At 41.8% G+C, this 12,676-nt stretch overlaps 1 protein-coding gene across 1 annotated transcript; it reads left to right on the plus strand.

Annotated features, from left to right (window-relative positions):
- The first annotated feature begins 6,801 nt into the window (after positions 1–6,801).
- LOC104860504 (polyadenylate-binding protein 1-like) lies at positions 6,802–8,883 on the plus strand. The gene has a single exon (XM_033757573.1). The coding sequence runs from the start codon at positions 6,934–6,936 to the stop codon at positions 8,824–8,826; it is 1,893 nt and encodes a 630-aa protein (XP_033613464.1). The 5' UTR covers positions 6,802–6,933; the 3' UTR covers positions 8,827–8,883.
- Positions 8,884–12,676: the final 3,793 nt, after the last annotated feature.

The raw sequence follows: 12,676 nt of genomic DNA on the forward strand, positions 1-12,676 counted from the left end.
AATGCCCAAAAAGCCCATGGAGAGTAACTTTTTTTTGGGGGTGGGGTATGGGGGATCAAACTCAGGCCCTTGAGCTTGTGAGGAAGGTGGCAGAACCACTGAGCCAAATCCCTGGCCTGAGAATAACTTATTTTAAAGAAAGAGAGCCTAGAGCACGCACAATGACCTATTATATATTTTATGCAAGCTAGAAGAAAAGGGCTGAAAGGCTCTAAACAAAAGGAAATGATAAGGACACAAGAAGTGGAACCATAGATAATATAGATATGGATATCACTGTACTCCATCAACAGGTCCAATTATTGCATTAATTAAAAAGAAAGGTGTTTTAAATTGTAAAAGAAGAAAGTCTGGGTGTCAAGAATAAGCATTAGAAGAGTTCGCTGATTTTGAGTAATCACAGTACCTGTCTCCGAGCCTCCTCCGATTCACTCCTGAGCTATAGAGAGAACACAGAAAGCCACAGTCATAGTCCTCATAATAAGCAGGAGGACTGGGTAAAAACTGAAAGCACTATTGGTGTCAGTCTTTTTAAGACAGTGCGTGACATTGGGCAGGCCACTCACCCTCGAGCCTCCAGTTTCTCCCTGGAAAATGGGATGCCTACATCCGAACCCTGTAGGATTGCTGAAAGGATGGAACATGGGAATGTATAAAGCATTTAGCAAAGACCTGGCTCATGGTAATATATGATCTTGTATCTGATGACATTGATGTTAATCTGGCTTTGTTTTGTTGCCTAGTTACAAAGTGTGACACAAGTGGTCCCTATTTGAGGTTTCCAGTAGGCAGCTCTTCTTTTTGCCCTTTTTTTATTACAAGACCTCTTTCCATAGGAAACCTGTTCTGATGTGGACAGAATCTGCCCAGCACCTTCTTCAGCCACAAGGGAGATAGGTAGGCCAGCCTGGCCAATCAGAGCTCCCCATTCTCTGGCCACAGGAATAAGCTCTAGAATGGGCAGATGACCCCAACAAAGCCCATCCAAATCTGCTCTGGGAGACAGAAGGTATTCCCCTCTGCCCAGGACTGAAAGCTGGCGTTATGATACGGATTTGAAGCAGCTCCAAGAACAAGGCTTTGTAAGAAAGAAGAGAACAGAGTTCTGACAGAGTCAAGAGAAGAAGCACTCAGTCTGATGAGCCCTGAGGCTCAGCCTACTAAGAATCTGGCTCCAGGCTGGGGATTTAGCTCAGTGATTCCGCCACCTGCCTTGCAAGCACAAGGACCCAAGTTCGATCCCCAGTACAAGGAAAAAAAAAAAAAAAAAAGAATCTGGCTCCATGCTTTGGACTTCCCCCTGGTGAGCTAATGACATCCCTATCATGCTGAAAGCAGCTAAAATTGGCTTCTGTGTCTTCCCCTAAGAGCCCTACTACTAATTCAGCCTCAGCTGGCTTAGCTGGAGTGGGCCTGGCAGCCTGCTCACCAAGGCAGACTCAGCTCTGTCTGGATCTGAGAAGGCACATATTGATGAAGGGCTGAGGAGGGCACAGCATCCAGGCTAAAATTTGGCAGTCTCTGTAGTACAGAGCACTGCAGCAAAGAGCTAAAGAGGAGGAAATGGCAGATTTCCTTTGAAAGAACTATCTGCTCGAGGCAAAATTTAAAGTATACTTGGTTTTTAAATCATGTTTTTCTTATAAAATGGATCTTACTTAACCCTCTCTTATTTGATTTCCACTCTATAAGCCATTGATTCAGTCTTTGGCTAGGATTTGGTGTTAATGCAATAGAAAAGACTAGCCAGGCAGGTGGCTCATGCTGTAAGCCCAGCATTCTGGGAGGCTGAAGCAGGAGGATTGCAAGGCCAGGCCCAGCCTGGGCAGCTTAGTTACTTAGGGACACTCTATATCAAAATTTTATAAAATTTTTTAAAGTTTCAGGGATGTAGTTCATTACAAAGACCTCCCCAGTGTCGAAAAGAAAGAAAAGATGGAAAGTATCTTTTCTCTGTCAACTCCCCTGTGAAGTTTGGCCCTTCTCTCCAAAGCCTTTCTCACCTTGCAGAGAAGGGACATAATGTTTGCTGCTGAGATTTGGAGCTCTGTCTATGCCAGTAATGCTCCCCTGCACCTCAATGAGAACTACATGTGTAATAGGAAAGAAATAGAAATTTTGCAGGTTGGAATAATAAAGAAAATTGGACTCAAACCAACCAGAATAGTAATGTACCACATAAAAAAGTTTAGCAACTTCCCCATTATTTCAGAGTAGATGTCTTCCCGGGGAGCCAGAATTAGTAGACAGGCTGGGAAACTGCAGGGAGGGACACTGTTAGAGTACTGTGACAGCAGGAAAAGTCCAAGCCCTACCACTGGCCACCTACACCACAGACACTCCCTGGGTTACTGCCCATGAGTGAGCAGAAGCATAGCTCCCCGGCATTCTGGTGCTCACCAGCCCCCCAGGTCTACCATGAGGTGCAGCCAAGCCCTGCCTGTGCCTGAGTCTTGAGAGGCTGCACAATTCGATCACTATGAAGATCCTGCCCACAGTGCCTCAGCCCTGTCAGAGGACAATGGGATGTTATGGAAAGAAACTCTATTCCTGTCTTTGAGCCACACTGGAGACCCCAGGCTGTCAGAACAGGGAGGTTTCAGAAGACTCATAATAATCAGATGATTACTGATAAAGCACGGAAAACACTTGCAGGACACCCAGAGGGCAATCAGCAATCTACAGGCACTCTGCATTTGCTGCAGTTTCTCATTACTTAAAGCCTAAGCTCCAAAACTGTGTAACTGAAACCCCACTCAGTAAAATTTTAAACAATCATCTCCAAATGATATGTATTTACTTGCTCATACATTATGTATATGTGCCAATGTTCTAACAATATCATGTACATTATAAAACATAGAAAACATATTTTTAGGGCAGGGGTGTAACCTAGAGATAGAATACTTGCCTGACATGTGTGAGGTGCTGGTTTTGATCCCCAGCACCCCCTCAAAAAAGCCCAGATATTTAAAAAGTTATGATAAAGCAGCAAATAAATTGTTACAAATTATCTTGGTGAGCATATCACTGTCCAACATTTAGGGTGGATAGCTGCAGTGGATACAAACTCATTCTTAATAAACTTCTTGATTTTGATTTCATTGGCCAATCCTTTGCTAGATGGTGACAATGTGGCCATTTTCACCTCATGCACTTGATGAGGAACTTGCGCAAGTAGTAGAAGTGTGTACTCTGCCATCTGCCTCATTTCTGCTTCTTGTCTGCTTCACTAGCAACATCTTTAATCCAGACTTCCTTTTCAGAACTCTGTATAAAACCCGTCCATTTTGTGTATGTTAAATGTGATGTAACTAAATAATATAATCCGTAAATTCATTTAATTAGTCAAATGTACAGAAAAACACACTAGAACCAGCAAAGGAGTGGAGTCCACACTGTCAGCCATGAAGGAGCCACTGTTCATCCCAGAGGTTGCTGCAAATCCCCTGTGATAAGTGACCACCTGCCACATGGGCCAATTGAAGGGAGGCTGCACTGCCCCTTTACACATAAGTATAGTGGACCCTTGACTTACAAACTCAATTGGTTCCCAAGGGTTGGTTGTAAGTCAAGTTAGTTGTAAGTCAATATAGCTGAGATCCAGATGTTTACCTGAGTACTTATTCGCTACAGATAGCAAGAGGCAAATGAATCTTCCATTAACTCAAGTTGTACCTGTGTTGGGCTGGTTGTAACTTGAGGGTTCACTGTACTAGTGAAGGTTTTGTTTGCTTTTCAGATTATAAATAAAATGAGTATTTTGTGGCTCATTTGCCACAGCCCCACCCACCATTATGACACCATTATGGAGACTACTGGTCTCAGCTCTGGCATTAGCTGGATGCCCAACTAGTATTTCTCCCCTTCTCACCACCCACAGCTACAGAAACACACCTCCCATCACCAAATCTTTCCATTACTTATAAGGTATTTATTTATAAGGCAGTGCCCAAGTCAGGCACAGTGGCACATGCCTGTATTTCCAGGAGGTTGTGGCAAGAGCCCTAAAAGTACAAGATCAGCCTAGACGACATAAGACTTTTTCTCAAAAAAAAAGAAAAAATTAAAATGGATGGAGGTCTTGCTCAGTGATAGGCTCTGGATTCAATCTCAGCACTGAAAAACAATCCAAAAAAAAAAAAAAAAATTAAAAGGGAGGGGGGTCTTGCCCAGGGATAGGCCCTGGATTCAATCTCAGCACTAAAAAAAAAATTAAAAAAAAAAAAAAAAAAAGGAGTTCAGATTCCTCAGCATAGTGTAGAAACCTGTGCACTACGCTGCTACATCTTTCCAGCTTATACCTTTTCTTTCTCCCTCACAAATTTTATGCACAGTGCCAGCCATCTACTTCTCCAACAGAATAGATTATTTTAGGTCTTGGCAAGTGCTCTTATCTGACAAGACTGTCTTTCTTTCACTTTTCTTTCTTAAAAATCTACAATTCATCTTTCCACCTCCAACTTCGCATCCTCCTCTGTAACAGGGAGTTGTCTCTGCCAACTCAAGGAACAATGACAGTCACATTCTCTCTTTCCCAGTTAATTATTTCAGCATTCACCTTCCTCTTGAAACTTCTCCACAACCTTGAAATTTTTCTAACAAATCAAAGGAGCATATTTCATTACAGAAGGGTCATTCCACTACCTAGCCATGCAGAGAGAACTGAAGTCAGATCCTTCTTACTCTTGTTAAAGTCTGCCTGCCTTGTTGCGCTGTCTTTAAAACCAAAGGACACTTGTCACTGTGTGCACATCACTTGTCTTCTTTACATTACCCACATGAACACTGCTCTGTCAAGCTGCTCCAGCTGGTTCAAGCCCTTCCATAAGTACATGTCTAGACCCTAAATCTTGTTCCTTATGTTCACACATATGTAATGATCCATCAGTGCCCTGAAACATACATCCTAGAAAGGTAGTGGGTCCCAAAAGGATTCCACCTTGTGTCAAAGCTTGGGCCAAACCAGAGCTCTGGGATCGAAAGTTTGAGGTCAGTCTGGGAAATTTAGCAGGGCCCTGTTTCAAAATAAAATTTAAACAAGGAGGAGTCTGGGGATGTAGCCCAGTGGCATAGTATTGTCTTGCTAATGTGCATGAGGCCTTGGGTTCATTCAATCCCCAGTAAGATAAAGAATAAAAAAATGTTTAAAACTTGGCTCTTGGGGATGAAACAAGTATGGACAACTCTTTTTTATTTTTTCTTTATTTTAGTAGAAACTTATCCAATCCTACCAGCACCACTAGTTCCTGACTATTCTGGCTCTATTAGCAAATTGATCATGGTTTTCCCCATGACTTTTATAACAAGGGGTGAGCAACTCTTACTAAGCCACCAAAAAAACAGGTTTCTTGCTATACTTTTACAACAGAGCCCCTTTAAGATCAATCAAGGCCATGTGTCAGTCAGCTCAGGTTGCCATAAGAAAATAGACTGGATATCTTAAAAGACAGAAATTTATTTCCTCTGAGTCTAGAAGGTAGGAGGTCAAGATCATGGGTCCCATAAATTTGGTTTCTGGTGAGGCTTCTCTTCCTATGCAGACAGTCAACTTCTTGCTCTGCCCTCATTGTGCACATGGAGAGCAGATTCTGGGGTCTCTTCCCCTCAGAAGACCAGCAGTATTGGATTAGTATCTGCCTTTTGACCTCATTCATCCCTAATTACTTCCCTAAAGGTTCCATCTTCAGATAGGAGGTTAAGATTTCAACATAAGAATGGGGGTGGGGGGTCAGCTCAGTAGTTCCACTGCCTGCCTCCCAAATGCAAGGACCCTAGTTTTATCCCTGGTACCAAAAAAAAAAAAAAAAAAAAGAATTGGGAGGAGGGGCTGGTTATTTAGCTCATTGGCCCCACACCTGCCTTGCAGGTGCAAAGTCCTGAGTTTGATCCCCGGTACCAGAAGAAGAAGTAAAAAAACAGGAGAATATGGAGGGTGTGGCACATAGTTCATAGCAGTTACATAATAGTTCATAATAGCTACATCAAGTTGTGCCTGTACTGAGAGTATTAGTAGCTTATCCAACTAAAGAGAAAGAGAAATTAACCTTCAAAAGGCCTCCAATCCTCACTTCACATATGCAAGGCTTCCCTCAACATGTATCTCACAAGGAATTGAGTGCTCCATTTTCCATGCAGCCTTAGTACTTGCTTCATAGGCCATGCTATGGGCTAACTGTGCCCCCGCCGCAAAATATATGATGAGGTTCTAACCCCAGTACCTCAGAATGTGACTGTATTGGGAGACAGTCCTTTACCAATTTGACAAAGTTAAAATGGAATAACGTGGGTGGGTCTTAATCCAATACGACTAGTGCCCTTAGGGCAAGAAAAAAATCATGTCTATATAAATACACAATATATGATGTTATATATGATGAATGAAATAAAACATATGATGAATGTTTTCATTTTAAAATTGTATTACAGTAAAAGGCACATTACTATTAATTTCCCTCAAAAGACTTCCCTTGCCCCTTCTCCCCAGTGGTGAGTGCTAAGGGTACTGATTATAAGCTCCGAGCTCAGAACACATATTAAAAAATTTTTTAAATAAAATCTTTTTTAAAAAATCAAAAAAAATTTACAAACATCCGGGTCTCCCCCGCCGGAGACTTATTTCTGTCTTCCTCTTTCATAAAATAACCCAGTGAATCAGCCGAGACCGACCCACCGGCCCGCAGCCCTGCAGAAGCGAAAGGGACTGAGACACCTACGCCTTCCAGGAGTTCCGACCACAGCCACCCGCGCGCCCGCAGCAGCGGATCGTCCGTTCTGTGTCCGTTGAGTAGTTTTCGGTTAGGTTGATTTTTGCCCCTCCGCTCTTGACCCCACCCCCAGCCCCGCTCCCCTCCACCCGGCTCCGGCCCTTGCACCCGCTCTCCTGCTCTCGGAAAGGTCGCGGCCCGCTGCCCTCTGGGCAGTCGTGCCGAGATGAACCCCAGAGCCCCCAGCTACCCGATGGCCTCGCTCTACGTGGGGGATCTACACCCCGACGTGACCGAGGCGATGCTCTACGAGAAGTTCAGCCCGGCCGGGCCCGTCGTCACCATCCGGGTCTGCAGGGACACCATCACCCGCCGCTCCCTGGGCTACGCGTATGTGAACTTCCAGCGGCCTGCGGACGCAGAGCGCGCTTTGGACACCATGAATTTTGATGTTATAAAGGGAAAGCCCTTACGCATCATGTGGTCTCACGGTGATCCATCACTTCGCAAAAGTGGAATAGGCAACATATTCATCAAAAATTTGGACAAATCCATTGATAATAAAGCACTGCACGATACATTTTCTGCTTTTGGTAACATCCTTTCCTGTAAGGTGGTTTGTGATGAAAATGGTTCCAAGGGCTATGGATTTGTACATTTTGAGACACAGGAAGCCGCTGAAAGAGCTATTGAAAAAATGAATGGGATGCTCCTAAATGATTGCAAAGTATTTGTTGGACGATTTCAGTCCCGTAAACAAAGAGAAGCAGAATTTGGAGCTCGGGCAAAAGAGTTCACCAATGTTTACATCAAGAATTTTGGAGAAGACATGGATGACGAGCGCCTTAAAGATCTCTTTGGCAAGTTTGGACCTGCCTTAAGTGTGAAAGTAATGACTGATGAAAGTGGAAAATCCAAAGGATTTGGATTTGTGAGCTTTGAAAGGCATGAAGATGCACAGACAGCTGTGGATGAGATGAATGGAAAAGAGCTCAATGGAAAACAAATTTACGTTGGTCGAGCTCAGAAAAAAGTGGAACGCCAGACAGAACTTACACATAAATTTGAACAGATGAAGCAAGATAGGATCACCAGATACCAGGATGTTAACCTTTATGTGAAAAATCTTGATGATGGTATTGATGATAAACGTCTCTGGAAAGAGTTTTCTCCATTTGGTACAATCACTAGTGCAAAGGTTATGAAGAAGGGTGGTCGCAGCAAAGGATTTGGTTTTGTATGTTTCTCCTCCCCAGAAGAAGCCACTACCGCAGTTGCAGAAATGAATGGTAGAATTGTGGCCACCAAGCCACTATATGTAGCTTTAGCTCAGCGCAAAGAAGAGCGCCAGGCTCACCTCACTAACCAGTATAGGCAGAGAATGGCGAGTGTAGGAGCTGTGCCCACCCCTGTAATCAACCCCTACCGGCCAGCACCTCTTTCACGTTACTTCATGGAAGCTGTCCCACAGACTCGGAACCATGCTGTGTACTATTCTCCTAGCCAAATTGCTCGACTAAAACCAAGTCCTCACTGGACTGCTCAGGATGCCAGACCTCATCGATTCCAGAATCTGTCTGGTGCTATCCAACCCGCCACTCCTAGACCACCATTTAGCACAGTGAGACCAGCTTCTTCACAGGTTCCACGAGTCACGTCAACACAGTGTGTTGCAAACAGGTCAACACAGAGAATGGATCCATGTCCTGCAGCTGCTGCCGCTGCAATTACACCTGCTGTCTGCACCATTCCCCAGTATAAATATACTGCAGGGGTCCGCAATTATCAGCAGCATCTTAATGCACAGCCACAGATTACCGTGCAACAGCCTGCTGTTCATGTACAAGGTCAGGAGCCTTTGACTCCTTCCATGTTGGCATCTGCAACCCCTCAAGAGCAAAAGCAAATGTTGGGTGAACAGCTGTTTCCCCTTATTCAAGCCATGCACCCTACTCTTGCTGGTAAAATCACTGGCATGTTGTTAGAGATCGATAATTCAGAACTTCTTTATTTGCTTGAGTCTCCAGAGTTTCTCCCATCTAAGGTTGATGAAGCCGTAGCTGTAATACAAGCTGCCCAGAAAGCAGTGAACAGTGCCACTAGAGTTCCAACTGTCTAAAATTGATGAGGGACCACAAAAAGAAACTCGTGCTTCACCAAAGAAAAATGTCTAAACATCGAAAAACTTTAAATACTATGAAAAAAATTGCAAAATATAAAATAAATTTTAAAAAGGAAAGAAAACTTTGAATTGTATTGTATGTATTGAGCAAATGCCTGGTCTAGCAAACAATGCTAGTCATAGATTACTTGATTTAAAAACAAAAAAAACAAAAACAAAACAAAACAAAAAAAACTCCCCTTTGAACACTCATTATTCTTGGCATTTTCTGAAATGGTTCTGGAAGTCCTTTTTGCTGAGTGTCTTTACAAGATATGATCAAAAATACTATGAATGTTGCTGCAGAATACCATCCCGTGAAAAGACAGACTCATAAAACACTATTGTGTATCCTCTTATGTCTGGTGCTATCCACCCAGGCACACCTAGAGCACCATGGTTCTTCCTCAAAGTCGAATGACTAGGAAAGGTAACTTTTAAAATCAATTCAAGACATCAAGTCAGACACATCAGCAAAACTAAAGATGCTCATCTTAGAGAACTTCCATAACTGCTTCAGAAAATGGCAAGAACAATGGCATAAATGTACCCTGAGACTTACGACAATGCATCTTTTACAGTAATAATTTTTTAAATATTCAGCCTATTTTTTAAATCATACCATGTACATATAGAAGGAAAACAATGTGAAGACACAGGGAAAGGCAGCCGTCTGCAAAGACAAACCAACCCTGACATACCTTGATCTCAGACTTCCAGCCTTGACAACTATTAGAAAAACTTTCTGTTTGTTAAGCCACTCAATCTGCAGCACCTCATTCTTGCAGCCTTAGCAAAACATTAATTTTCCCCATCAAGAAGTGAATCCATAGTAATAGTTCTTGTTAAATCTTTGTGATTTTTGTGGTGCTGAATAGAACCTAGACTAAGTGTTCTTGGCATGTTTATTGATGAAGGGGAGAGTTCAGAGAGGTGTGACCCTGAGCCCTGCAACTTGTTACCTTATAATCTGTCTTCTGTGTTTTTTGAAAATTCTATTCTACTCATGATGAAAGGAATCACTTGGCAATTTCTGTTAACATTTTTCTTTTTCTCTGGCCTCTAACTATGCTTTACATAAATTATTGGTGAGCCAGAGCATGCCGAGGGCTTGCTGTGGGTAGAGAACTCTGGTAGAAAGTACAGGTACTACAACAGCAGGTCTAACAGTACTATGCAACATAAACACAGTGTGAACCACAATTACACCTAAAATTAAAAGTGATAATCTCTCTTGACCACATTAAAATAACCTGAAAAGAAAGAGATGAAATTAATCTTAATAGTATGTGTTTATCTAACCCAACATACCCAAGACATTTTAAATTCAATGTGTAATCAATATTTTTAAAACACTGAGATATTTTACATTTACTGCTTTGTACTAGGTCTTCAAAGTCAAGTGTGTATGATGCACTTAGAGCAGATTCTTCAAGTCCAGTTCTGTAATACTGAATTCCAACTAGCTAAATTTCAAGTGTTCACTACCCACTCGTGGCTAGTGGCTTCTACGTTGGATAGCTAGAGTTAGCAGTTAATGATATAGATTCTGGAAACAGAAGGACATGGGTTTGTACTCAGTCCATCACTGACTGACTTAACCTTCCTATGCTTCATTTCTGCATCTCTAAAATGAAGTTAATACTTTACTTCCTAGAGCTAACATGGAGATCAAATAAAAATATCCATGAAACACTCTCAGAACAGAGACATGACAGCATGGCCACCATGTGCCAGGCTCTGTACTATGTAATTTACAAGGTTAATGCTTAATAAATTGTAGTAGTTATTATTCTTAATTAGTGCTGATTTAACAGGAGCCGAAGCAATTTCTCCATCAGATGTCAGATGAATAGTCTCCCCCCAGTTCCGTTTTTCACCCTCTAAAATGGCAATAATGAATGAATCTGCCACTAAAAATAAAATGGTCTTCCTGCTTAGGTAGTATAACACCTTAAAATAGTCACATTAGTTTGGGACTCTTTGGCTTAAAATACTAGACCACAGCAATAAAGACAAAAGTTATACCCTTCTTTTCTTTGTGTGTACTTTCTGATCCATTTACTTTATTACTCCCCTAGGTAGAGAAATCATTCTGAGCATTTAGAACCCCAAGATGATCAGTCTTATGGTGCTTTTTTTTTTCTTTACAAAAAGAGCTTTTCCAAATTCATTCAGCTACTATTTCTGAATTATGAGTGCATAAAAAGAGATACGCCTTTTTTGTAAGATCTCATAATTCACCCTCATATAACACAAGTAATAAATGTAAGAAGGCAGCTCCCTGTTAAAATATGTATAATATATTACTGTATCTACTGTATATTTTCATTTTGGCATACAATGAGCTCTCCTTCACCTTACGATAATAAATTGCATAACCTCAGCCATATCATAGCATTAAATAACAGAACACAAGTAAATCACTGTAGTGCTACTTTATGCCTTGTAACTACTTCCAGTTTTGGATCTCAAAGCCCTTTATAAACACAAATTAATTAGCTCCAGGCCTATACATGATTAGCTTTAATACACTTCTAGAAATTATAATACAGAAATAAGAGGAACTTGATTATAAATGCTAGTATTTTTAAAAGAATGGAAACCAGTGGCTCTCCACGGGGGTGATTTAATTCCCCAGGGGACATTTGGTAATATCTAGAAATATTCTCAATTGTCATAACTGGGTGAGAAGAGCGGTGTTACAGTTTAGATCTGGAAAGTTCCCTGAAAGTCTAATGAGACTGGGCTTTGGGGAGTTAATTGGATTATGAGGGTGCTATAGCTGCATGTGCTGATAGGAGGTGGGTCCTGGTCAGAAGAGGAGGTTCACAGAGGAGGGGGAGATCTGGAAGGGTTTATCCCTCTCCCTGACTCCTCCTGTCTCTCTCTGCCTCCTGGCTGCCATGATATGAGTGGTTTTTCTTCACCACATCTTCCACCATGCTGTTTCTGCCTTAGAACTAGCCAACCAAGAACTGAAAGGTGAGCCCAAATAAACCTCTTCTTTTAGTTTCAGGCCTGTGGCACTGTGTCTCATAGATGGGAAATTGACTAAGACAGGAAGTAACCAAAGATCGTGGGAAGCATTCTACAATGACCAGGTCAGTACCTCACAATAACAGCCACAAAAGCACTAATAAAAACAAAAACAAAAAAAAAATTTTTTTAAGTTTCCTTCCCTGGGAGATTTTCTTATGTTTCCCACTTTGATAAAGATATTTCCTGATTTCAGTGGGAAAGTGAGCCAATTCTGACTGAGAAATAGCTCAACTAGCTCTTAACGTGGACTTATTGACTATGAAACCAAATCTAAGAGAAAAACTGACATATGAAGAAATTAAGTTACTGAATAAAAAGATCCCATTATCAACCAGTTGGGAATCAAAGAGAAAAGAGCATCTCTCTCCCTCTGCCATCCTTCCCTGCAAAAAAGAAAGGAAAAAAGAAATGACCATTGTTTTCACACAAAGAATAACTTTTTCCACACACACACAGATGGCATCCTTGATGACAAACAGTTACCTCAGAATGTGTGTCATTGCTTATCTGGAAACCAGGCACAGGAGTAGGATGTACCCCATGCAGGCAAACCAGGCCTCTGCAAAAATTCTGCCATCTGCAGAACAGGTAGCACTTTATTAGATTAGAACACTGAGCTCTTTTTGAAGAGCAAGAAGTGGTTGATACGGATGTGTATGTTTGAATGTATGAGTAATTCTCTCTGATTTCTTTCCGCCTCTTCCTATGTGAAATATTTGCTCAACATTTTGCTAGTGAATATGAAAGTTGCTATGAATTTCTTTCT

This window comes from Fukomys damarensis, unplaced genomic scaffold (genome assembly GCF_012274545.1).
Source record: "Fukomys damarensis isolate Sample0158 unplaced genomic scaffold, DMR_v1.0_HiC HiC_scaffold_30, whole genome shotgun sequence".
In the NCBI taxonomy this organism is placed as follows: domain Eukaryota; kingdom Metazoa; phylum Chordata; class Mammalia; order Rodentia; family Bathyergidae; genus Fukomys; species Fukomys damarensis.

Excerpts from the sequence above, each read along its gene's own strand:
- LOC104860504 (XM_033757573.1), top strand. The coding sequence starts at position 6,934 with ATGAACCCCAGAGCCCCCAGCTACCCGATGGCCTCGCTCTACGTGGGG.